We start from the raw sequence: 27,087 nt of genomic DNA on the forward strand, positions 1-27,087 counted from the left end.
CTCTTATTCAAACAACACAATTTTCTATTTATTCCGAAAGTCTGGCTGTCTGGCGTGAACTCAAGCAGTGTTGGCCAACAATTCTTCAGATAAAATAGGTCACTCACTTTGTGCCTGTTTGTTTGGCCTTGTTCTGAGTACACTGACTGCCGTATTTGCCCATTGAATAAAAGGCTGTTCCCTGTGAAGCGCTTTGAGAAGTTTATAAGGAAACATAGAAACATAACAGTGCGGAAGGAGACCATTCAGCCCATCAAGCCTGCACCGGCTCTCTGAGCAAGGAGATCAATTCAGTCCCACAGATCTGCCTTATCCCTTTCCCCTTCACACCTTTCTTTTTCACTTACACATCCACTTCCCTCTTGAAAGCCACAATGGATTCCACCTCCACCTCCTTACTCGGGTTAAACAATGGAAAGTGAGGATTATAATTATTATTATTAAGGTTAATCAGAGAGGGATATGCAGCCAGCGGACCTGTGTAAGTTAAAAAGAAGCCTTTTTATGTGAAGATATTACACAGTCTCACCTGCTGGAGCCGATTTGCCTTGTTGGCCTTGGTTCCCTGACGATTCTCTTGTAGGTGAGCCAGTCAGTGAGTGAGACATTGACCCCAACAGTGGCATTCCTCTCAGCCGTAACCAGTGCATCTCCCAATACTGCCACTGTGAGGTGCTTTTGGCTTTATAACAGGAGACTGACTGTTTACAGAGCCTTTGTTATCCTCTTACAGGGCAAAGTGGATTGGACAGATTGGCTATGATGGCCAGCAGCAGGAACTGAGGCAGAAGAGTAGGAGAAATGTTAACGTATGAATTCTAACCTGCTTCCATTTCTCTCTTTATTGAACTGGTGAAAATGTTGATGCCAGTTTATCGTCAGTGGCCAGGTATCAGCCTAGCTCCCTCAGTCGCTCTCTGGCCTATTTAAAAGTGCGTGCGAGAGCTATGCGTACAGTATAATAATCTTGAGCTTTAGACCGGATAGAACTTTAGGCCTCTGTGGGGGTTAACATGTACCTGTTTGTAACTGTTACAGCACATGGAAGGAGTTGTCCAAAAACCAAACCGGTGAATTTAAGGGTTAAAGAAGGGGCGATGATGGAGAGACTGAGGGCAGAGGCGTGACACCACGTCAGCCGTTGTCACAGGTACTGATCAGAACCGAAACCATCTCTCACTGTAACAGAGCCTCTGCCACACGTACATACTCAAGACTGTCTGGGCTGATAAACCGTAACCTTACCCATAGCCGCTCACCCACATCAACAGCTTTGGTTATCTCGTGTAAGCAGCAGCAGATACAGATGGTGCTGCATGTCATGCGACCCCATTGGTCCGAGGTTCTTATGTAGCTTGTGTTTGGTTCCACACATGGTCAAAGACACAGAGAGACCGCACTCACTCTGACACGTCTTTAGTCATGTTGCACACTGGCCTGAGGGACTCTCCCCCTCCCACTCCCCACCCTTCCCCCCTCCCTCTCCGCAGCCTCCCCTTGCCATTCCTAATCCCTGACTGTTCAGCACCTTGGGATGTTCTCCCGACGTTGAAAGGTGCTTCACAAATGTAATTTTGTATTGTATTCAGCTCCTCGAGCCTGTTCCGGCATTCAATTAGACCATGGCTGGTCTGTACCTCAACTCCAATTATAGACTGCTCGGTAAACAGAGGCATGTGGAGTAAGGAAACTTGCCCAACGTTTCGCTCTGCCCGGGAATCGAACCCAGGTCCTCTTGCTTGCGAGGCGAGTGCTCTAACCACTGAGCTCCAGGATTCCATGCTTGAAGAGGTGCAGAAAAAAACTCAACTTCCAAATCAGGTCTGGATTCTTTGAAGAATTTTTCACAAATCTGTAGAATCTTACATCTCAAAGCACGAATGGCGTGATGGGTGGAGAGTGGGCGGGTGGGTCTATCATGAGTAAAAACTACCTCTGCAAAAGCTGTGAGTTTCCTGCAGCTCTGTTATACCACCAGGAAATAGCACAAGGAATGACGTATCGTCTTAATGGGTTCTTTTCTCTCTTAATCAAAGCAAAACCGTAAGATAGAAAAGATGAAAGATAAGGTCCATCTCGCTCTCTCTCTCTCTTTCCCCTGTTTTATCGATTTGTCTGACTCATATTTTGAGATTTAGATTCAACAAACTGACATTTCTCTGACCTTTGCGAGAAGATGAACAGGATGTCTATGTACCTGGTGACTGCGCTCAGTGACTTGGGCAGACAGTGCTGTATGTAGGATGCCAGTTCTCTTTGTGTTTGTCAGCGTTGGCATTGTGGGAAGCCTACTCCTCTCCCTTCTTCACTCCTCTCAAACAGGACTCAATGCTCAATGGGTTGGCTTTCTAATCATAATAATCCTTGCATTTGACATAGCACCTTATCATGGCTTCTAGGGTGACTTAAAAGACTTTGACAAGAATTTCAGGTTCCAGTCTTTCGCAAGAATATCCAGTAAATTCCTCTCAACCAGTACAATCTTTCAACAGGCTCTTCTGTCAGGGATGTGTCTTTCCATTGGTTACAAGTTTCCCCCAAAACTTGGTCACTGGGGGATTTGGGAAACTTGATGTTTAAGTGAGGCATTAACAGATGATGAGCTTTGGTGAAGGACACGTTGGGGTACAGTTTGAGGTGTTTCATTACTGCTTGTGCTTATTAACAAGGAACCTGTTCTTACGACAAAGTGTGGTGACTGAGTATTTTGTAGGCAAAGGCGGTAACCAATTTGTGTACAGGATTGTCCCACAAACAGCCCAAGAAGTGACTCAACAATTTACCAGGAGGAACTGCCTTCTCTTTTCCAATAGGGCCTCGGGATCTTTAATGGGTGTGTATATGCCACAAAGTGCCCCGACTTTGACAAGGCACGAAAAATAACAATCGTGTCGAAACCTTTCAAAGAATTTATGGAAACCAGGTGCAACTACTTTCTGTATTCCCTTTTTCTCTCCTGTCTTATATATTTGATGAGTCAGTTTCTTTCCTCGTTAATTCTTTGATGCATTAGGAGATACCAGAACCCAACAAAATAGAAACAGAAATGTACGTTTGACATCTTCTTTTACATCTGTTCAATTTCATTAAGAAAATATGGTCTTTTGTGAAGCAGCCGCTAATAAATACGTTCCTTTTGATTCCACTTGAGGGGGGGAGGACTGGCTTAGCTTCTCCTCACTGACTCAGCCATTATATAATTTAATTGTGATTATTGGCCTCGATGCAGTGAATAACATGTGTTATCAGGTGTTTTGTACTGAAAGAAAACTCTGTATAATTAGCTTTGAGTGTCAGAAAACCTATTCAGCTTTCCCCAAACTCGCAGGCTATTCTCTCCTATAATACTTGGGGGAGAGGAGGGGGGGGGGGGGCAAACATTTTCTGATTTCTTTTAGAAAACAGGAACAATATGAAATGAAATTGGAAAAGTCCACAGAATACATGCTCTGATTATTAGCTTCTCTCCAAAGAATCCACAAAAACAGACAATAATGAGCTTTATGGAGCATTGCCATTGACAGCCACCTGCATTAAAGGCCACCTCGGGCAAAGAAGAACTTGCATTAATATACGGTATAGTGCCCTTGTATTTGGGTAAAGATCCTACAGTAAGTAGTGTGATAGCTTGATGGGTTATGTCACAAAGAGTTGAAATATCCCAATAGACTCCGTGACCAAAACCACCCTCTTTTAGCCGGCGAGCTTTTCTTTCCAATAGCGCTGCAGGATCTTTAACATCAACCTGAACAGGCAGAGGGCCTCGATTTAATGTCTTATCTGAAGTATGGCACCTCCGACAATGCAGTGCTCCCCCCCACACTGTCTCAGCCTAGGCTTAAATGATGTGAGTTCAAAGTCTTGACGTGGGGCTTGAACCCACAAACTTTGACTCAGAGGCCTGGCTGACAGATACATTTTGATCTCCTGCACATCAAGTGGAAGGATTATTATTCACCTGTCCCAATGATATTGGTGAAGACAGATGAATGCTTTTCCTCGTGCCATCGGAATGAATGTTTCCCTGGGAGCTGAGAGCTGCGGCAGACACACTGCCTGAGGCACTTGTGTTTGTGTTTAGTTTGATGTTTGCCTGAAATATGCTGATTTGGGGTCAGTGACTTGGAAATGATGGTGAGTTGGTTACAATCGAACGTGAGGTAGAATCCTACAGTAGCTTCATGTGAGGACAGTTTTGTGCCTTTGGTTCATGAGCAACTGGGAGCTGGTTTGGGAAAGCCCACACACTCTGCGGAGCCTGGAATTCCACCTAGTCTCAGCCCGTGGACCGTTTTTGTTTTTAAATGTAAGATACAGTACCTAGCATGGTACAAAATCCAAACTTAATGTGGAAATTATTTTTTTAAAAAGTCCCGCAGGATAAAATGACTACTGAGTCCTGGAGAACACAATGCACAATGCAGACCACCCAGCTGGAAATGCAAATAGGCTCAACATGCAAACAAAGAGATTGTATGTCAGGAGCTGATAGTGTAGAGCAGGACTGGGGTGGACTGGGGTACAGCACTGGGAAGGAGTAGGTCTACGGATAAGGTGTTAAATCCGAGCTTCCATCTACGTGTGTTAAATTTTCCAATGGAAAAGAGAAGGGGGAGCTCTGTCTCCTGGTATTCTCCTGGCGAAGAATCCTCCAGATTAATACTGTAGTTTATCCTTTTCACGACTGTTTGTGAATTGTAGCTGTACTGTGCGCATTTGCCTACAAAATGCAGTCACTACACTTGGCATTGATTCCCTGTGAAGTGCATCAGGCCATTGGCACGGCAGCCATCACCAGGAGGTTTGTAGCTGTGCGGGCCATGGTTGGTTCTGTGTGTGTGTGAAGCTTTGCCCCATTACCTGCACGTCTGTCTGTCTGTCTGTCTGTAAACTGTTTCCTTCATCCTTAAATCCTCCACTGATTATGAATCTACCGCACACTCCTATTAAAATCACACATTATACCGACAGACGAAAGGACCCCATCACTTCAAAGTACGTCTCAAACAGACTGTAAATATTTATATATATATCATTATAATATTTACTACGAGTGACTACTCAGTATTAATATTGTAATTTATTTAAATGAGAGACTAAGGACTCTTTTTGACCCTAGAGAATCGGAAAACAAACCTTGTGAATTTTAATGTACGGTTGAGGTTCAGACGAGCTAAAATGTAGGGGGCGAAATGACTGAGCTATTTTGGTGTAATATAATAATAATATAATAATTACTATCCTTGCATCTGACATAGCGCCTTATGACATCTTTGAGATGTCTGAAAGCGCTTCACAGAATATATTGTAAAGTGAATTGACTGTATGCTTTGTGGGACACTGCAATTGGCTGCCCACAAAATTCACAGTCAATTCACTTCATAGTATATCATTTGAAGCGCTTTGAGATGTCTCAATATCATGATAAAGCGCTATATTAAAAGGAAGGATTATTATTATTAATATCAGTCAGAAAGGATGGTGGATTTGAGAGGCTGTGAGAACATTGATGTGTTTACTAAACTTGACGCACAAAGAACGGGAGGAGATGAGAGAACATTCGGTCACATTGGGACGTTTCTTTCAGACTCTCTTTGTGGTTCACTGATGCTTTTTAGCCTTGATTATGCTCAGCAAATAATTAATGAGCAAATAGTGCTGGACGTTTCAGATTAGCGGTCACGCCTGACCAAGCAGACTCTACTCCAGGCTTCACCCTCGTCGCTGCTGCTCTTTGAAGAGAGATCACCAGTGATGCGCTCAAATCGCTTTGACTGCCCCACAGGAGAGAGGAAGGCAGCTGATGGTTTATTTAACACGGCTTCAAATCAAAACCCCCACCGTACTCCACCAGTTTGTTAAAGGCAGATGTTTGATTGCGCTTTGCAACAAATACATTTTTTTGCACAACCTTTTAATCAGCAAAAAAGACTAGTATTGACTGATCGGAGAGTGCAGCGTGGGCTATTGAGCACAGCAATGTTTATATATATATATCTCATTGGTGGTATTTATGGTAGGGTTTCTGCAGTCTCAGTGGCTTTGCTGTGCTCGTCTCTGCAATGACCGAGTGTGTAACCAGGTAGTGAACATTGCAACACTGACCAGCCAGGCCTGAGGAAGCTGAGAAGCTCTCAGTATAAATGCCTCTCTGTTTATCCTGTCCCATTCTGTGTTTCCTTCTGATCTCTTGTCTCAAACGTACAGGTTAATGTTCTGTCAGCCTGGCTCAGTCGCTCGCGCTCCCACCTCTGGGTCAGAAGGCTGTGGGTTGAAGCACTGTAACAGCACGAGGTGGAGTCGTGCAGTTGTTAAGAACATCAGAATGTAGGCAGAGGAAAGGCCAATTCAGCTGCTCACATCACTCTTTATCCTTCTCGGGCTTTTATAAGAATTTTTAAATATTTTTTATCTCCATCCAAACCTGTGCTCATCACTGAACTACACATTGATCCAAATCCCTGATGATTCTTCCAATCAGACCAGTATTTCCTGCAGAAGGTGTGGAGCTTATTTCACAAGTCAGCAACTCCAGATGGGAAACTTATTTGTAGTTGATCGCAGCAGCCAGTTTGCGAACAGTAATGTCCCAAACAGCCATGAAGCGAATGAATGAACGATTTTATCTGCAGGATTGTTGGCCAGGACACTGGGTGAGAGAGAATCTCCATTCTCTTGTCAAGCCGTGTCACGGGATCTTTAACGTTTAAACTGAACGGGCACAGGGAGGAGAGCTCGGAGTTTAACGTCTCATCTGAAGGACGGTGCCTCCACCATTGCGGAGGAGGCTTCCCCCCAACACTGTGCTGGGAGGGACTAATGTCTTCAGTACTATTGTGGGAGCTGGTTGTGCCCACTGGCTGGCAAGCTGTGTGTGGGAGTGCCCACATCGCGGGGATCTCTGGCTGGCACATACATTTATCGTTCTGGGTTATCAATCGCAGCCCAGATGAGAAGTCATTTTGGCCTTAACAGGAGCACATGACTGACAGCAAAGTCAGCCTGAGTTGTCAGATCCAATCACTTCCACTCCAACACGTCAACATTTTCACTGTTGTTGATTTCCCCCTTTGCTCAGTGCAGTATGTAGGTCAGGGCGCAGACAGAGAACCCGTCACTGAGGCTCCATGTGGTAACGTCCGGCTCTCATTACACCCCAGTGTCTAGGTGCCGCGGGTTGTTTCAGGGTCGTGAAAGGAAAATAAACCCCGGCTCCAAGTGTGGGGTCTGAGCACGGACATCGTTTGTGGGATACGGCTGTTTGTGGGCAATTAATTCACTGCTGCGTTTCGCCCGCAAAATACACAGTCAATTCACTTTACGGTCTATTCTGCGAAGCGCTTTGAGTAGCCTCAAAGATGTGATGAGGTGCTCTATCGACTGAAAGGATTATATATCTATTATATATAATAATAATTATTATTGTCTATATTATATATTACTTCCTCACCTCGTGCCAATTTCAGTTGAAATGTTCTTTCATTTTCTGTCAAGAAAAAATAATCGCACCGAAACATTTTAATCCTCTGGGTGTTTTTTTTAATGAGGTTGGTCACAGCATTCCCAGAGTGGATTCCTTCCCACCTACCCCACTCCTGCTAGAGTATATCCCCCTCACAGAACCGGACGATTGACATTTCTTCTCTAGGAGGTTAAGATTTGTGCAAAACATTCTTAAAACTCCAGCCTTATCCTAATCTGAAAGTTGGATGGATTTCCTCAGGTCTTTCAAGGAAAAATGCTTCCAATTCACAACGTGAAACATCCAAGATCGAGTTGAAGATTTTTTTGGCTCAATTCTTAAAGGATAAAGAGCTTCTTAAGACCCAGTAGTTGAGACTCGATATGAACCAGAGTGGTCCATTGGGTCTGGTGATGGCAGGCGTTGGAGAGAGACAAACAGAAGGGGGGGAGAGAGAGAGAGAGAGAGGATAGTGAATGTACGTAAACTCTTAGCTCCACTCCTGTTGCTGAACTACACAAGAGCTTGGGATTACGTTGCGATAATACGAGCAGCTTGAATAGAGAAAGGTCCAGGAACAGGTTGAGAAATCTATACTTCACTCCTTTTCCCTCTGCTAAACCCTCCACTTCATCTCACACCACCATCCGATTAATTACATTGGATCAGCAGCTGGACTATGTGGCCATCTGCTTCCACTTTGTTGCCATAGGAGCATCAATTCCAAATAATGATCATATCAAGACTTTTTATAATACATCTCAATCTGCCCAAAATAGATACAGCCCACAAAATAGACAGTCACTCCACTTTACGGTATATTCTGTGAAGCGCTTTGAGACGTCTTGAAGACGTGATTAGGCGCTGTATCAAATGCCAGGATTATTATAATCTAAGGTGAACACCATGGATTGTGTACGATATGCCACAGCTCGGTGCCGCCAGTGGCTTTGTGATCGGGAATCTCTGAGCTCGAGTTTGGTGGACTTTAGTGAAAGAGACTATGTGCTGACACTGCTCTTCTCTAGAATACTCTCCCTCTATCCCCAACCTGCTCCTCCTTCCCCGTCTCCAGGTTTGGGGCCGAGGATCAGTTGGCCATTTAACTGAGTTGGAGGTAAATGTTTTTGTTGTTTCGCTCTTTGCACTGAGCAGTCTCCCTGCACACCCCCTCCCTCCTCCCACTCCCCCTCCTATCTCTTAAGCGAAGATTTACATTTCAGTCTTGCCTCGCTACACAAATTAGTCTCCTGTGATTCATGTTTCTTTGATAAACTGGCAAGTACACACTTGAAAAAGTTTAAGCCTCGATGTTGCTGAGTTTTGATATTAAATATACATCAAGTAAGGTGGGAAGGGAATTGCACGAAAGCAGGGCAGTACATAGTGCAGCACAACAACACTGCAGTGAGATCAGGGGCTCGGAAATAGGTCATTAAGTGATTGAAGAAGATGGAGCTTCTATTGAAGAAAAGGTGTTGTTTACATCTGCCCCAGTCTGGAGATGCTTCAGCTTATAGTTTAGATATCACCCACCCCTGTCCCACCCTGTCCCCCGCATGCGGTGGTTCAGAAATCTTCTAGATTCTCATCTCTGCTGGGAAGCTTCGTTTGTTAACTTGCTTTAAAAGGGTGACTCCGGAGTAAGAGATCATCAGCTACACATTGTGGCATAACTAGGCCAACAGGCAGGTCAAACTAAGAAGGTCTTGCTTTTCAATGCAGGCAAATCACATTACCCTTGGACACAGAGAAAGCGAGAGAGAGAGAGAGAGAGGGGTTGGGGGTGGGGGCAGAAAGAGTCTTCACAGTAATATCTGATTGCTGACATTGTCTGTGACACCCTGATGTCAGAAAAAAAACAAATACAGATGAATCTTGCTAGCGGAAAGTTCCTGAGGAGAGAGTAAAACTAACCTTATTAGCCAAGGTTACTGCATCAGTGTTGAGCTGTAATCTGCTTAAACATCCAGCACTTTACAGGTTCTGACAGATAAACGTGGTATTTAGGATCAGTCTCAGTCTTACCCACGTTGGTTTCAGTCACTTCATCTCATCAGATAGCAACCTGTCATCTTTCGGTGCAGTTATTATGTAATCAAACAGTTTAAATTTAACACTCCGCTCTGCTGACAGCAATTTTACAGGTCACTTTATCGCAGAGATAATTCTCTAATCTCATCGCCTCTTTTGCACAAACTGCAATTTTCCCCCCACCCCCATTTGATGAGGTGGCTTATCACACCCACTTATCAACATGTTTCAAAGTGCTTTGCATTAAGTGACTTTTCAGTGTAGTGTAGTGACTGTGGTTATGTGGCTCTAGCTAGTTAATAACACACGTAGTAGCAATGCCGTTGTTTGTTAAACAGGAATAGGTTAGCATTGTACTGTCCTGCATCAGGCTGTTGGTTCTCTGTGTTTCAGTGAGAACTTGCAAAGATCCTCACATTGCACACGGGCTGATCAGTGGCAAATGGAGTTCAGTATAATTAAGTTCAAGGTCCTGCATATAGAGAATAAAAACGAGTCCCACGTATTCCATAGGTAGAACTTTCAAACGCTGGCACTGAGACCCAGCGCTGCAGGGGGGGAGTTTGATAAATGAAGGTTCAGACTGAGACTTTGTGCTGGTCAGTGTCTGTCCTAGATCAGACTGTCTGAAGGGAGTACAGCAACACTGGAGACAGATGGCTATGATTTCTGCAACTATCTAACCAGTCAGGCCCTTCAAGAGAAGAGTTTCTCAATCTCTCCTGAAAATCAGGTGATCTTTCATCCCTGCACGGAAATTAGTTGTAAAAAAAAACTAATTTGCGATGTGCGATTTGATGGCTAGTATTATTATTTAATCAAACAGTTGAAGCTTTGGCAAGGCAACCCTGGTATTTGACACAGCGCCTGGAATGTAAACATCTCAAAATGCTTCACAGACGATCGCTGTCAAGTGCAGTGACAGTGTGGTTGAGGGCAAATGCAGCAGGCCAGTTGTCCACGGTTTGAGGCTGCACAAACATACCAATTTATCCGCAGGTTTGTTGGCCAGGACACCAGCAGAAACTCCCTTCAATGTTAGGAAACAGCGCAATATTGGCCTCTGACTTTCCAGTCATGTGCCATATCTCTGCAGATAAGATAAGGTTGTCAAGTCTCATGTTTGCTGAAAACTCAGCTCATATCCAGAGATCAAAAAGCAGACGGCCTCTGAACGGCGCGAGCGAGCACGACCAGCCATGTTGCCAAGACATCACGAGTTAAACATCTCTCTCAAAATGAAGAGAGAGGAGTTTCTCTCTCCTGGTGTCCCGGCCAACAATCCCGCAGATAATCTCCGTCATTCACTTCACGGCCTGTTTGCAGAATGTTGCTGTGCGCAAACTCGCTGCTCCGAACACCTACAAAACATACAGTCACTATACTCTACAGTGAATAAAGTGAAGCGTATTGAGCTGGCCTAGCGATGAGAAAGGCCCTGGGTCTAAAATGAGGATTATTATTATTAAGATTGCAAACCTACTCACTATGGTATGATGGCAACTCAGACACAGCTGCTGATCCAGCCAGGATCACAATGGGGAAACAAGGCCAGCACACGCAATTACTACTATATAAAGGGAACAACAGCGACGACAACTTGCATTTACACAGCACCCCTCGCCCCCACCCAGGGTAGGGTCCCAGGGAGCTTGCCCAAGGCGGAGCATGACACTGGGCCGGGGGGAGAGAATTATAGATTTTAGTATTGTCTTACAACAGATATTTATTTAATAATATTAAAATGATAAATTAGCACCGTTTTTTAGTGGGATATAAAGTAAATGTCGATCTTATCTAAGGCAGAATGTTACAAAGCAGCCGGCGAAGGACAGAAATACTGTTTCCTGAGGTGCTGCAGTTCTCAGGGCTCGGCACACACTGGCTGCTCCTGGCTCTCCGTGACAGATGTTAAGAGGTTTATTGGGATTAACTGGGATTGGAGGCTGGAAGCAGCATTTATGGGCCTTGTAAGGGAGTGTGGTGGTTAAGGGAGGCTGTTTGAGCGAGTACAGTAATAGCATTGCTCTTCACTAAGCTGAAACAGCCATGATCTTTAGCCTCAGACGGTGGGAAACCGTTCCATCAACAATGAACCCAGTCCACACCCCTCAACACTGCCGCTAGCCCAATGGATAGATACCGTCACACAAACGCGCTTTGCTCCTCCCAGAAGATTTATTCTGTATTAAGAATTGTTTTAATAACTTAATGTGACTGCAACAGCCAACTACTTGTGAGGTTATTCTGTACTGCGGGTTCACACAGGGAAATGGGTTTCAGGATTTTTGGACATCCTCCTGATGTGAAAGGCGCTAGGCAAATGTTATTTTATTGTTGTTGTTGTGTTGGGAGAGGAGCAGCCTTCCGACATCCCGTTTGGCCTGGCTGGAGCCATATCGAGGCCTAGTCCTCCCAGTGACATCTCCGATAGCTGATCGTGACAGGAAGGAGTTAAAGGGATGAAACCCTTATCGCAAGACTGTCACAAGTCGTTTGAGAACAGCAAATTGGGGACATTGTGCAGATGTGTCAGATGCCACCATGGTTCGCAACATGATAGCCACGTTGTCAGAAGGCTTTGGGGAAATCTGGCCCTCAGGTCTAAAATGGAGTGGGCTAGATTAAGTTTCACTGTGCCTTGGCACTTGGCTCATCACTGTTATTTAGTCTGATTATCAGCTGCAGGAGAGTGGATGAGGCTGAGTGTGGTTGACTGGACATTGGTGCTGTGCTGTAGGGGACAATGCTCCATGTGTGGAGCTGAATCACCAGCTAACGTCATCAGCAGAAACAGCGACATCTTTCACATTCTGACAATTTCATCTCGGGATCTCCTGAAGCTTCCTGACAAACTTTGATTCCCTTTAGCGTGTGAACTGAAGACGTAGGAACAGAAAGGCTGTGGATTATGGCTGGATCCAGTCCCATTTTCAAAACTGAGGTGGATAGATGTTTGTAGGTCAAGGGATCAAGGGATATGGGGCAAAGGCGGGTAATTGGAGTTGAGGTACAGATCAGTCATGAGCTAAGAGAATAGAGGAACAGGCTTGAAGGGTTGTTCTCACAGCACCAGCATCATGTCTGTGTTGGGGCTCGCTCCCCCACTGGAGCTCTCTACTAATTCCACCTCCCATCGCCCCTCCCTCGTACTTTCCCCACAACGTTTAACACGACTTTCCCCCAAACATATTGGGAACTAAAATAGTAACAATGAAAGCGAATGGTACAATAATCAGAGTAAGGCAAGGATTTGCAATTGGATTGGTTTCTGAGATTAGTCTGGGATTTGGTTTGGAAATGATTTGGAGTATTATTGCAATCAGTGACATTTTATTGCTTTTATTCCTGATTAAAATCATGTCCTATGATCAGGGAAGAGGAGGACAGTGTCCGATGGGGAGATCAGTATCTTTCATTTCATTCTTCACCGAGGTTTCACGCTGCTCAGACACTCGGCTGATTCCCCCAAAAAACCACGTCTGAGTGCGAGGAGACCCCGTTCTTTTTTTGTTAAAAACCCGTCAACAATCTCGTGTTCGAGTGAGAACACTTTGCTTTCCCATCAGAAAAAAGAAAAAAAGAGAGAATCATAATGTCCTAATTCACTTAGTCCTTCATTAAGGTTGTGGGTTCAAGCCACCACTTGGGGATGTGGAACTGACGCAGCTGACGGGCTGATACTCCAGAGGGTGGGAACGCTGCATTGTTGGAGACACCGTCCTTCAAACCAAGGCCCTGTCTGTGCCTTTTCAGGTGGACGTTAAGGATTGCGTGGGCCTGTTTGAAAAGAGAAGGGAGAGCGATTTAATATCACAGGGTGCTCACCGCTCAGGAATGACTTGATGAAGTAGACACTTGTGACCTAAGGTTTAAACACTTAGCTCCCCTAGTTTAAACAATAATAATAATAATAATCCTTGCATTTGATATAGCGCTTTTCATGTCAGGAGGACGTCCCAAAGCGCTTCACAGAACACACTGTAAAGTGAATTGACTGTATATTTGTGGGCGAACGCGGCAGCCAATTGTGCACAGCAATGTCCCACAAACAGTCGTAGATTGAAAATGACCGATTTATTATTGTTTTGTTTTTTTGGAGGGATTATTAACAACAACAACAACAACACGGTTCCAGATACACTCTATATTTATGTTATTTACGTTGGTGTATTTTGAAACATCCGGAATTCGCCAAATTCTTAAAACCCTTAAAAATTCTTCGTTTTGAGGCCAGTCTTTCTGTTAAGTTCTGTTAAAGAAACAACATTAAACTATCTTCAAAGTTAAGACCGAATTCATCAATTTGCTGAACGCTGGCCTCTCAGAAACACTGCATAAATAGAGTGAATTGAGGCCCAGGTGGAATTCTGACCTACTTACTTACTTACTCGAAGACAAATGATCTTGAACGTGAAGAATTTTGGGGCCTGAAGAAAGACAGCAAGTTTATATGTCGCACAATTAATCCGCTTTAGTGATGATTTCTCCATCCTCTGTGTGCAGATCCTGTCAATACACGGAAATGCACTTACAGATAAAGTGACTTGCCCTACAGCGCCTCACCACACCCACACGTCCTGAAGCACCTCACAAAGCATCTCAGTAAAGTGTAGTAACTGTGTGTTTCTGCGGTGAAGGCAGAGGTCAGTTTGTCCATCGCCATTGCCACAAAGCCAGGGTTTCGGCTGAGCTTCCGTGGGTTCCAAATCTGAACTCATTCACGTTCTCGTTTCTTTAGAATAAATCAGATTGACCCAGTTTAACAACTGGCGCTCGATCACTCCCTCACTGGGCTCTGCGCTCGCTCCATCAAAGACACCAAGTCACCTTCTGTATGAAAATGTGGCATGATATCTCTGCACTGACTTCCTCCCTCCGTCTCATCCTCCCCTCCCTCCTCCCCTCCCGGCTCTGTCCTTAAATCCTGTCTAAAAGCCCATTGCCTACAGTTCCCCTTTCCCTCTCCCTTCCCTCTTGCTCAGTGTCCGACGCCAACCTTAAAACTCTCTGCACCGTTAACCCACATGAAAGGCACTGTGTAAATGCAAGCTGTTGTTGTTGTTGCCAGGCCAACCTTCAGATTATTATTTTTTCTCTCTCACCCAAACCTCCCCCAGCCTCTGTTTGCTTTGGGGAACAGAAAAGGGGTCAGTGTCACAGAGCTTGTGTTCAGCAGAGAGAGTGTTGAGTAATGAAGCGAAAGACGAGAGGATCGCTAATCTCCAAGAAAGCTGTAACGTGGTGGGTAAGCTTGTTACATGTGGCTTGCAGCTTATAAATAACCTTAGGCAAGTTTCCTTACTCCACACACACGCCTCTGTTTACCTAGCAGTTGTGTCGATTGGCGGATCACTTTCTGGGAGTAATAATCCCTCAAAAAAATAAAAATAATAATATTACATTTGAAAAAAATATAATGTGGTCACTCAATCCAGGACTGTTTGTAGAGACGCTGCTGGGCACAATTGGCTGCCGAGTTTTGCCCACAAAATAAACAATCAATTCATTTTACAGTACATCCTGTGAAGCGCTTTGAGATGTCTCGAAGACGGGATAAGGCGCGTATCAAATGCAAGGATTATTATTATTATTATTAGAACCGCAGAGGAAACACATCAATGAAGCCAGATATTCTTTTTTAAAAAAAACCTTTGCTTGTCTCTCATAACTGACCATTCAGATGTTTTTTTCAGCTATGTTTCTGATTGAGTTTTTCTGAGGTGGGGGAAGTGAGATGGGTGGAGAATGGCGGGGGGGGGGCACTGTCTTTGATTGACGAGCATTGACGTCGCGAGGACAGAGCTGCTTTTTGAAGCTGTGGTTGAATCGATTGGATCTTTTCCTTTAACATCTACAGTCGCTGCTCATTAATCCAGAGCATTTCACCCATCACCCACCCAGTCTCTTCTCCTTGATTCCCAAATGTACAACAAATCCAAAGCAAATCTTATAATGGAGCCTCTGCCACCCCCACCCCCTTCCCCCTCCCCTTTTCTCTCCTTCCCGAAAAGTTTCCAAACCAAACTACTGAGAAAGCCGAGTACACTATGGACATTGGACATTGCTGTTTGTCAGCCGTGTGAAACATCCGTCTGCACCTGTTCAGGTGGATGTTAAAGTTCCCGCAGGGCTACTGGAGAAGAGAACGGATTTTCTCTCTGTCTCCTGGTGTCCTGGCCAACAGAATATATTATGTTCCAGCTGTGTAAAGAAATACTTTCCGGTGTCTGCCCTGAAATTGCCCTCCACAACCCTTTTGCCCTAATCACAAGAGGCTCGGAGGAAAGAGAGCTCTTTAAGCAACACGTGGACTGAGAAAGAGCTGCTTAATGCTTCAGGTGGATAGAACCAGTTACTGCAATGACACAGAAATATTGAAGGAGAATTCTTGGCTCTTTTAAAAAGAGCTGCAGGCAGAGGAGGCACAGAAAACACTCGGCTAATTTTAACCCACAGCCAGGGAGCAGTTCAGCGGAGTTACAGCAACATAAATCACCAGCAAATGTGGAGCACGGACTGAAGGCACGTGGAGTGTCCAAGTTTCCCTGTGGGTGTGAGGGTCACTGACTGGCCCTCACACAGTCAACTGCACACAGAGAGATTTGGCCGCCATCCCCTGGGTCGTTCACAAGCAGCAGCTCGTCTCTCAGTGATTACCTGTCAGCCATCAAATTGGACAGGAATTGAATCCACTGCCTTGACTTATCCTCATACCATTAAGTGGGCATAAAACTGTCCCTCATTTAATCCACAGTCTCCGGTCTGATTGTTAAAGGATACTCCTCTTAAGCTTAGAATTGATGTGTTATTGAGGACCGTGTTGTGTAGAGGGAGGTTTTCTGTATCAACCTACTCTGTATCTGACACGGGTTTCTCAACATGAAGGCTGGTACAAGGATTAGGAAAGTTGTCAGCCTGGCTCAGGTGGTGGTGCTTCTGCCCCTGAGCCAAGCCCCACATCTGGACTTCGAGCTCATAGTCTAAAGTACTGGATTGTCACAGGTGCCATCCTTCAGATGAGATGTTAACCCAAGGGAGGCTGGTCTGCCTGTTCAGGGAGATATTAAAGATTTTGGTGGCGCTATTTGAAAAGAGACAAGAGTTTCGTGGCAAATAATCCCCCAGATGAAGTTGGTCAGTCACTAGATGCCTCTTGTCCTGCACACTCAGACTGGAGGTGTTAAACCTGCTCTAGATGTGCTCTAATTAGACATATATTTGTCACGGAAATTAGTGATAAATGGGAAATTGTCTTATTTTAGTCACCGTGGCCCCTTAGCAATTCATTTAATTAGTAATTTGCTTTTTCTGTGCTAATAGATTGTCCGTCTGACTAATTAGCAACTCTAAATGCAAGTTAGCACTGTGACACCTCAAGTACTTTTCACAGTAACCTAACAGTTCTTCCAAGAATTAATGATTTGATTATTTTTAAAACAATGTTCAATGGGATTCACTCCCCAGCTCAGAAAGCCACGCACAGCGGAGTCCTAATGATGAGAGCGCATGGTGTTACGCTTTGGGCAGACATCACTGCAGTGAGAATGATTCACCCTCCACTCATTCAGGGTCCTATAGAAGGTTCTTGGGTTCTTATGTATGTGGAACACTGCTGTGTGCAATTGGCTGCTGTGTTTCGCCCACAAAAAAATACAGTCAATTCACTTTACAGTCTATTCTGTGAAGCGCTTTGAAACATCTCGAAGACATGATAAAGAGCTACACCAGATGCAAGGATTATTATTATTGGAGTTGGCTATGCTGTGATCCTTCCAACAATTTTAACAGGCTCCAGAGGCAGTGAAGAGGAAAGCAGCGAGGATGATCCCTGGGATTACAGGGATGAGCCGTGAGAAATAATTAGATAAACTAGGGCTCTTCAACCTTGAAAATAGATGTCACCGAGGTGACCTAACAGAGGTGTATCCACTTCTAACTGGGATGAAACAGTAAGGCCAGAAGAATGCTTTCACACACAGCAATCTCAGTAAGAACACGAGGCCACAGGTTCAGGAGTGAGCAGGGTAATTTCAGGACAGACACCAAGAAGTATTTCCTTACACAGGTCATTATTAATTGAAACTGAGGCTGGATTTATTTAAGAAAGAGCTTGATGGCCGTGCTGAAAAGGTTGTAGGGACCACATTCGGGAAGGATGAGATCAAATAGGAAGATGGGTCCAAACTTCCTTCTAAAATAACGAGCACAATTTCACCGTAGTTGTCGTAGGACGAAGGGAGTGTAAAGCTGTAATTTCTGTGTTTGCTGCTCAAATCAAGCCCTGTTCCCCCAGCTATTCATTGCTTCCTCTCACTTTCCCCAGATTGGACCGTGTGCTGTGCTACTCTCTGAAGCTGACATCTTGACTTATTTTTAGATTTCGGATGATAAACACTGAACCGCGCTCAGGCTGCGTTTGGCCTTTTGGGGTTGACTTGAAATGCTGTCACTGTCCAGCGCCTTGGGACGTCATCCCAACGTGAAAGGCGCTGTACAAATGTAATCTTGTTGTTGATAAGCCGTTGCTCGATGGGGAAAAGGCACAGGGTGTGGGGCTGAGACAGTGGCCATTGCCAGGTGTGGCTGTGAAGAAGGTTTAAACGACACAACCTCCCTGTTGAGTACTGGGTGCAGCAACTGTCACAACACAGCGTTTACAATGTTTGAGTCCTTGTCTGTGATCGCTATGAACTTGAGACAGTGGGAGGAACAGTCTCCACTTTGACAAACAGTTGTACTGATGTGCGATTTCCTGGTGTTTTGCTGCAGTTCTGATGTCCCAGTTTTTCTCTTCAGTCAAGGTTATACAAGAGCTTGTTTTAAAAGTTACAAAGTAAGTCAGCCGTTCTCTGTAAACTAATTTAATGGCACCTTGTGGAAAGTGTGTCACAGCAGGAGACTTTCTGCAGAGCCACATGTAATAACCATCCTTGCATGTGATGTCGCACCTTATCCCGTTGTCAAAACATCCCAAAGCGCTTCATAAAGATTTACTGTAAATTCTCTTGTCTTGTGTAATGGTGAACACGAAACGACAGCTTAATTGGAGCACAACAATGTCTCACAAAATGGCCACAAAGTGAATCAGCCATTTTATCAGTGACCAGGACACCAGGAGAGAAATTCCCTTCAGTGAGGATTACAGTAGAGGCTGTGTTAAGGAATAGCTTTATGATATGGTTCAATACAGCATGATTGAGAGGCAGCAGTGCAGGAAGCCCTGGGTTTATGTTCAACCGCTGATGGCAAGCCCCTGTTTTGCATATTATGTGTGTTAGACTAAGCTGCTCTCTTGCTAACAAGAATGAACAATGGAGCTGGAAAACCAATTCTCTACACTGACATACTGACTAACAAGTCCTACGCTGCCCTCACTACACATACCCATCACCAGCCTCTGCCACCCCATCCTCTTTCTGCCTTAGCTGCTGTACATAGGAACAGGAGGAGGCCATTCAGCCCTTGAGCCTGTTCTGCCATTCTTTAGATTATGGCTGATCTGTACCTCAACTCCAATTATATGTATACTGCTAGGTAAGTAGAGGCGTGTGTATTGAGTAAGGAAACTTGCCACGTGTTTTGTCTTGCCCGAGAATCAAACCCAGGTCCTAACGTTTGCGAGATGAGGGCTCTAACCACTGAGCTACACATTCACATTCTCACCACCTTCTATGTAAAAGGTTCCTTCTAAGTTCTGGTAGATTGATTACATTGATGCCCCTTGTTACAGACTCCCCAACAAATGGAGACTGTCTATTTACATTTACCTTATGAAACCCACCTTCATAATGTAAACCCCTCTTAACAGGTTAGTCCACAGTAAAGAGCTCTAACATGCCTGGTCTTCCCTGATAGTTGTTCCTGAGAACATCAACAGTAAATCTAGATCTGCTCTGAAGAAACATTCTTGAGCCTTAGTAATAATCATGTTAAATGTTGTTATTATTATTATAATAATTATTATTATTAAAGTCGAGTGATTAAACGGTTTGCGTTGCTGCCGGCTGTGGTAACGGTTCAGAAATGCTTTGATGGTGCCTTAAGCCTGGGATCCAGGGATCATGGCTGCTGTTGAGATTTACCAGGAAAGCTAATTAAATCATGTGGTGCTGTACAAGGAGCAAAACAGCAATTGATTCAGCAACAGCAAGGCAAGAAACCTTCCCCCTTTTCTTTCATCCATCTCGGGAGAATCCGCTTTGATTTAAGAGCGACTTCCATTTTCCCTCCTTTTATTTCCTAATTGTTAAGATGGAGATTTTTTTCCTCGGGAGAGTGGGATTCCTCCCATTTTCCAGCCACAAACAGCGGAAGGTTTCAGTGCCTGGCGTCATTGTTAGTAAGACACTGGCCTGAAGTTTTCAGAGCTATGCTTCAGCTTATAGAGACATGTTAATGAGCCAAATGCCTAGAAAAAAATGTAATGTGATCACTCAATTCACGACTGTTGTGGGACACTGCTGAGCGAGATTGGCTGCTGCGTTCCGCCCACAAAATATGCAGTCACTACACTTTACAGTATGTCCTGTGAAGCACTTTGAGACGTTTCCGAGACGTGATATATCAGGCGCTGTATGAAATGCAAGGATTATTGTTTTTGATTATCCAGCAGACGACAGATAGTTTATCCCCCTACTTACCTGCCCGTACCCTGCGTTCCTCTGGCTCTGGTCTGCTCCACATCCCCCGCCCTAACTGCCCTACTATCGGTGGCCGGGCCTTCAGCCTCTCAGCCCCGAGGCTCTGGAACTCCATCCCCCAGTGCCTTCGCCTTCGCTTCCTCCCTTTCCTCCTTCAAGGCCGGTCTCAAGACCTTAGTCTTCAACCGTGCCTTCAGCTCCCCTCTCGACTCTCTACCCCCTCCTCACTCCCTCCCTTCCCTCCCCTCACCCTGACCATTTCCCCCCTCCTCACCTCCTCCCTTCCCTCCCCTCACCCTGACCATTTCCCCCCTCCTCGCTCCCTCCCTTCCCTCCCCTCACCCTGACCATTTCCCCCCTGCTCGGGTCCCGACCCAACAGTCCAGCGCCTTGGGACGTCCTCCCGACGTGAAACGTGCTCTATAAATGCAATCTTGTTGTTGTTGTTTATAAAAATTACAGAACGAAACATCTTAAGGTAATGCAACAACAATTTGGCAAATTGTGGGCGCTCTGAAACGTATCGTAAACGGAGTAAATGTGAGACGCGGCTGGATTTCCGTGTTGTCCTGTTGAACAGTAAGTTCACAGTTAGTGTCCTGGTGCTAGATCTTACATGTAAGGGGCACGGAGTGATGCTGAACGGCCTTTGCACTGAATGGAGCTGGGAATGAGCACGTAATCACCCTGAGTCTGAAATGATAAGATCTACTATTTCTTTTCTGTGGTTTATTTGACGTTATGTAGTGTATAAGAGTTTATATAACAAAAAGCTATTGCAAGGATTAACTGTTCTAAATATTTGGGTCAATCACTGTCTGTTCTTACAGCTGGAGCGTATCGCTGGTATTATATCAATTTCATCACATTGTCATTGGTTGCCATGTAGCACAATCCGAGGAAGGGATTAGAGCCTTATCTGATGAAGGGCCCGTCAATTTGTTCCATTTCCACATCGCCATCAAGTCACCTGAAAGTTCACAAAACGCTTCAAACATTTGCTCCTCAAAGAAAAGAAAAATCTTTTTAACGTCTTGAAATGTCCTTGTAACCTGTTCACTTACAAACAGACCGATGTTAAGTTACAAACAGACTCATGGTTCCTTGTTACGAGACTTCGGAAACCTGAATGGATCTGACCCAAGAACGAGTGAGCGAGCGAGAGGACTTGGGGATTGAGTTTGGGTGAATTGGATATTGTGATCTCCACAAAGAGAGACGTGCATCATTATAAAGCTTGTCTTTATTATTTAGGTGGAAAGACAATGTGGCAGAAACACATTGTGAACATTGTAGTCTGGGAAAGATACAGAGGAGCTTGTGAGGAGGAGCCTCTCCCTAACCCCAGTGAAGATCGATGGTGTCTCTGGCACAAAGCTCATCTACCATCAAGATACAGGCAATGGGCATGTGCTTTGGATGAAAGGCATTTTAGCCACAGTGTAATGGAAAGGTTAGTGATAAGAAACACAGTGTTTCTGTAGACTGGAGCTCCCTCCCATTGACAAGATAAAGCAGGAAAGTAAAATCTTAAAGCAGGGACTATACAACGCAACACAAATTATATAGCACCTCTCACCTCAGCAGGACATCTCATTGTGCTTAACACAGCAGCTGAAGTTAGTTACCCAGCGCCTTTAGGGAAACTTCCCCTCAAATCATTTCTACGGATGTATAGTGTTATGACTGTGTCTGTGTGTGTGTGGACGTGTATATACATATTGCCTCAAAGTCAAACTGTGATGCTAAGCAGGGAGAGCATGGTAAAACCATCAATGATACAATCAGATTGTTTTCTGTGTCTGGGACTACAAAGATACTCTTATCTTAATTCCTGGAATTTTATTAAAACTCATCTTGGGTGGGGAAATCCCCAAAGAGATCCTAATCTTCCTCTAAATCTCCGTACTGGCACACAGGAGATCATTATGAATCGCTCAGAAGCATAACTTGTTCCTCATTGGGTTTCTGCAGTAGTTGGTTGCTGTCGCTCGTTCAGTGATGGGACATGTGTTAGAGAACCTGTATTCCTTGATTGGAATTGCTTACATCAATAATAATATTCCTTGCATTTGATATAATGCCTTATCACGTCTATGAGACGTCTCAAAGCACTTCACAAGATACACTGTAAGGTGAATTGACTGTATATTTTGTGGGCGAAATGAAAATCTCAAAGTGTTTACAAGTTTTCCAATTATTATTATTTTTGTTGTTATTACCTGACCTGACCTGGGAGCACAGCACCTGGTTTGCTAGAGCTGTAACTAGATTTAACAACAGTGCAATGATACAACAAATGTTTACGTTGAGCCAAGTGAAGGTGAGTACTGTGTTCAGATAAATTAATGTCCGTTCACCAGGGGGGGGTTGGAGCCACGATAATGGGATCAAATAGCCAAGCAGCAGCCAAGGAGAGTACACGTCTGACACTGGGCAAACGTGGCAGAAATCAAACTCAATTGAAGAAAAGATCAGATTAAACACACGGCAAATGGCTCTGTCAATCCCGGGAGCTGGCAAGCTCATCACAGTTTACAATGTCAGCAAAACTGCTTCAGTCATGAAAGGGGGGGACAGAATTGCAGTGAGCGAGGCTGGTATAATACAGTACCCCTTTGATCACTTTCACTTTAGGCTGTGTGGGCAAAGGAAAAAAATCCTGCGGTTTTCACCAGCGACCCAGATAGAGGTCTTCTCAGTCCAAATGAGGAAAGCAGCGACTTAACTCCTGACAAATCTAACTTCCAATATCTACAATTAACGAAACTTAATCTCATTCGCTTTACTTGCTCTTGACATAGTTTTCTTTCCTTGAGGTTTCGGGTCTGTAATCTTCTGCACAAAATGTCTGCCTCTTCCAGAGACTAAACTCTTCAAATCAAGTGCGCGGGTTGGCTTAAGATTTTATATTATCAGGTGGCACCCACATTGATTAAAATGTTCTTATCACAATCTGGTGGTATCTTTTGCCCAAAATGCCGTCCGTCATTCAGTGGGACAAGGATCTTGCTCTGTCTTTCCATGATTGTGTTTGTTCTTCAAGATTTGGTTCCAGTTGAACGATTGGTTCCTGAACGTTAGCTCACACCCTCCAGGAGATACATAAGCGTATAAAGTCTCAAAGATCCCAAAGTGGAGCAAGAGTTTGATCACCGTCAGTGCCTTCAGAGGTCCTGCCCAGGGCCTGGCCAGGGCTGTGTGGTTGCTTAATCTGGTGGGTGTGGAGTTGTGTTGCAAGGCACATTCATTACAATTGAGATATCTCTGGATGTTCATGCCCTTTGCTTGTTCCTTCTAAAGTCTCCTGGTTCCTCCTCCTTCTCTAGCGTGCTAGAATATGGTGTACCATTCGATGCTTTATATGTGCACGCATTAGAATGGTGTTCAGGTTTGGACGTCCAATCTTAAGAAGGATTGGAGAGTGTCCAGTAACAATCACCAGATTAATACAACAATAACAACAAAATGACATTTGTTTCACGTCGAGAGGACGTCCCAAGGCGCTGGACAATCAGGGTTTCGGATTGGAGCTGGGAGTCGGGATCGAAGAGGGTAGGGGGTGAAGGAGGGTTGCCGAAGGCACGGTCGAAGAGGAGGGTCTTGAGACGGGTCTTGAAGGAGGTAAGGGAGGGGGCGAGGTTGAGGGACTGCGGGATGGAGTTCCAGAAGGTGGTGGCAGAGTGGCAGACAGCCCGCCCGCCAATGGCGGGGTGGACGAGGCGGGGGACCCGAAGCAGTCCGGAGCCCACTGAGCAGAGGGAGCGGGCAGGTTGGTAGGGATGTTCCAGCGCCTTGGGATGTCCTCCCGACGTGAAATTCGCTCTATAAATGTAATTTTTTTTATTGTTTTAGAGAGGAGCAAGGCCATGGAGGGCTTTGAAGGTGACAACCAGGATCTTGAACTGTATCCTCTGTGTGATGGGAAGCCAGTGGAGTTGGTCAAGGATGGGGGGTGATAGTGTCGCAGAGCCTGGTGCAGGAGAGGACATGGGCTGCATAATAAGGGGAGTTTGAAGGGAGTGCTGGATAATACCTGGGCTGAAGGGGCTGAGGTATGTTGAGAGGTAGCTAGACTGGTGTTATATTCCTTAGAGCAGAGGAAGTTTACGGGTGATTTGATTGAGGTAAAATAATTATAAATAATTGTAATAATTGTAGTGTCAGCCTGGACTGGCGTTCAGTTGTGGATGTAGTATTGTTACGTAAGGTGTCAGCCTGGCTTAGTCGCTGGCGCTTGCAACTCTGGGTCAGAAGGTTATAGGATCATATCCCACGTCAGGATTTGAGCTGATGGTCTAGGCTGACACTCGCACAGAGCTGTAAAGTGCTCTGTAACGTTCAGGGTTATTGACGCTGCATCAGATGCACGACCTATGATTGTTATTTGCATTTTCTCAGGTTTGTGCGATGAACTTGATCCGTTGCTGTGAAAGAAGAGGAATTTATGACACAGAGACTGACAGGCAGGTGGGATAATGTAACAACAACAAGATTACATGGGTATAGCGTCTTTCACGTCGGGAGGACGTCCCAAATTCCTCGACAGCATTTCAGACCCGAGCTGGGGTCGGGGGAGAGAAGGGAGGGGAGGGGAAGGGGTTGACCGATGGCGTGGTCGAAGAAGAGGGTTTTGAGGCGGGACTTGAAAGAGGCTAAGGAGGGGGCGAGGCGGAGGGATTAGGGGCTGGAACACAAAACATTAGCTCTGTCTCCAGCTGGGGCGTACCTCAGTCAAGCTGTGTAAAGCACTTTGAGACATCTTCCAACAGGAGGATTATTTATTATACTTATAATTGTCTGCCCAGCCCCAGCCCCGGCCCCGGCCCCAGCCCCGGCCCCGGCCCCAACCCCAGCCCCGGCCCCAGCACCAGCCCCGCCCCCGGCTCCAAACCCAGCCCCGGCCCCAGCCCCAGCCCGCCCCCGGCTCCAACCCTGCCTGGCTTTGCTCATCTTAACAACAGCAACAACTTGCATTTACACAGCGCCCCTCACACAGGGAATCGTCCCGGAGCGCTTGACAGTGGCGGAGCACGACACTGAGCCGGGGGGGAGGTGACCGTAGGGCATGGTCGAAGAGCAAGGTCTCCAGGCACAATTTGGGGAGTGGGGAGCAGGGAATGGGGAGCGAGGAGTGGGGAATGGGGAGCGAGGAGCAGGGCACGGGGAGTGGGGAATGGGGAGCGGGGAGCGGGGCACAGGGAGTGGGGAGTGGGGAGTGGGGCACAGGGAGTGGGGAGCGGGGAGTGGGGAGCGGGGAGTGGGGCACAGGGAGTGGGGAGCGGGGAGTGGGGAGCGGGGAGTAGGGCACAGGGAGTGGGGGAGTGGGGCACAGGGAGTGGGGGAGTGGGGAGTGGGGCACAGGGAGTGGGGAGTGGGGAGTGGGGCACAGGGAGTGGGGAGCGGGGAGTGGGGCACAGGGAGTGGGGAGCGAGGAGCAGGGGGGGAGTGGGGAATGGGGAGCGGGGAGCGGGGCACAGGGAGTGGGGAGTGGGGAGTGGGGCACAGGGAGTGGGGAGCGGGGAGTGGGGCACAGGGAGTGGGGAGCGGGGGACGTGGCAGTTGGGGGGACGGAGATGAGAGACTTTCTTTATATGAACATTTTTCATGTTCCTGAGTGTGGAGCAGGTGGGGAGGGGGCGTGGCTTACAATAAGGGGCGTGGTTTACAATAAGGGGCGTGGCTTACGACAGGGGGCGTGGTTTACGACAGGGGGCGTGGTTTGTGTTAGGGGGCGTGGCGCGAAGGAGGGGGCGGAGTCTGGTCAGGAGCTGAGCATCACGTGAAGGTGCACATGCGCCCTGACCCCCCCCCCCCCCCCCCCACACACACACACACTGAGCTGTGAGAACACACTGAGCCACAGCCGCAGTGACTGCACAGCACCGACACACAGAGGGACACACACACACACACAGAGAGGGACACACACACACACACAGAGGGACACACACACAGAGGGACACACACACAGAGAGGGACACACACACAGAGGGACACACACACAGAGAGGGACACACACACACAGAGAGGGACACACACACAGAGAGGGACACACACACACAGAGGGACACACACACAGAGGGACACACACACACACAGAGAGGGACACACACACACAGAGGGACACACACACAGAGGGACACACACACACACAGAGAGGGACACACACACAGAGAGGGACACACACACAGAGGGACACACACACAGAGAGGGACACACACACACACACAGAGAGGGACACACACACAGAGGGACACACACACAGAGAGGGACACACACACAGAGAGGGACACACACACAGAGAGGGACACACACACACACAGTGACACACACAGTGACAGAGACCCACAGACGCGGTGAGAGGCGATGCTGGTGGTCGGGTCGCGGATGTGAAGACCCTCTCACCAGGAGCAGCACTATGAGGGGTGAGTGTTCACACTCAGCCTCACACTGTCACACTCACAGCCTCACACTGTCACACTCAGCCTCACACTGTCACACTCACAGCCTCACACTGTCACACTCACAGCCTCACACTGTCACACTCACAGCCTCACACTGTCACACTCACAGCCTCACACTGTCACACTCACAGCCTCACACTGTCACACTCACACACTGTCACACTCTCACACTGTCACACTCTCACACTGTCACACTCTCACACTGTCACACTCACAGCCTCACACTGTCACACTCACAGCCTCACACTGTCACACTCACAGCCTCACACTGTCACACTCACAGCCTCACACTGTCACACTCACAGCCTCACGCTGTCACACTCACAGCCTCACACTGTGTCACACTGTGTCACACTCACAGCCTCACAGTCACACACTCACTGTCACACTCACTGTTACACTCACTCACACACTGTCTCGCACTCTCACTCGCTATCTCACACTCACTGACCCTCACACTCACTATCTCACACTCACTATC

At 46.2% G+C, this 27,087-nt stretch overlaps 1 protein-coding gene and 1 long non-coding RNA gene across 3 annotated transcripts in view; both read left to right on the top strand.

Annotated features, from left to right (window-relative positions):
- The window catches only part of LOC103189681, a 24,072-nt gene extending 1,861 nt beyond the window's left edge, over positions 1-22,211 (top strand). For both annotated transcript variants that reach the window (XR_489085.2, XR_006085635.1), the window contains exons 3-4: positions 1,039-1,150; positions 21,394-22,211. This is a non-coding gene — a long non-coding RNA (uncharacterized LOC103189681). The remainder of the gene's footprint in view (positions 1-1,038; positions 1,151-21,393) is intronic.
- Positions 22,212-26,457: 4,246 nt separating this feature from the next.
- LOC103189683 (nuclear receptor ROR-beta) overlaps positions 26,458-27,087 on the top strand; it is a 19,284-nt gene continuing 18,654 nt past the window's right edge. The window contains exon 1 of the mRNA XM_007910165.2: positions 26,458-26,567. Within this exon, the coding sequence (XP_007908356.1) occupies positions 26,561-26,567 (7 nt within the window). The 5' untranslated portion in view covers positions 26,458-26,560. The remainder of the gene's footprint in view (positions 26,568-27,087) is intronic.

This window comes from Callorhinchus milii, unplaced genomic scaffold (genome assembly GCF_018977255.1).
Source record: "Callorhinchus milii isolate IMCB2004 unplaced genomic scaffold, IMCB_Cmil_1.0 Scaffold21, whole genome shotgun sequence".
Lineage (NCBI taxonomy): Eukaryota > Metazoa > Chordata > Chondrichthyes > Chimaeriformes > Callorhinchidae > Callorhinchus > Callorhinchus milii.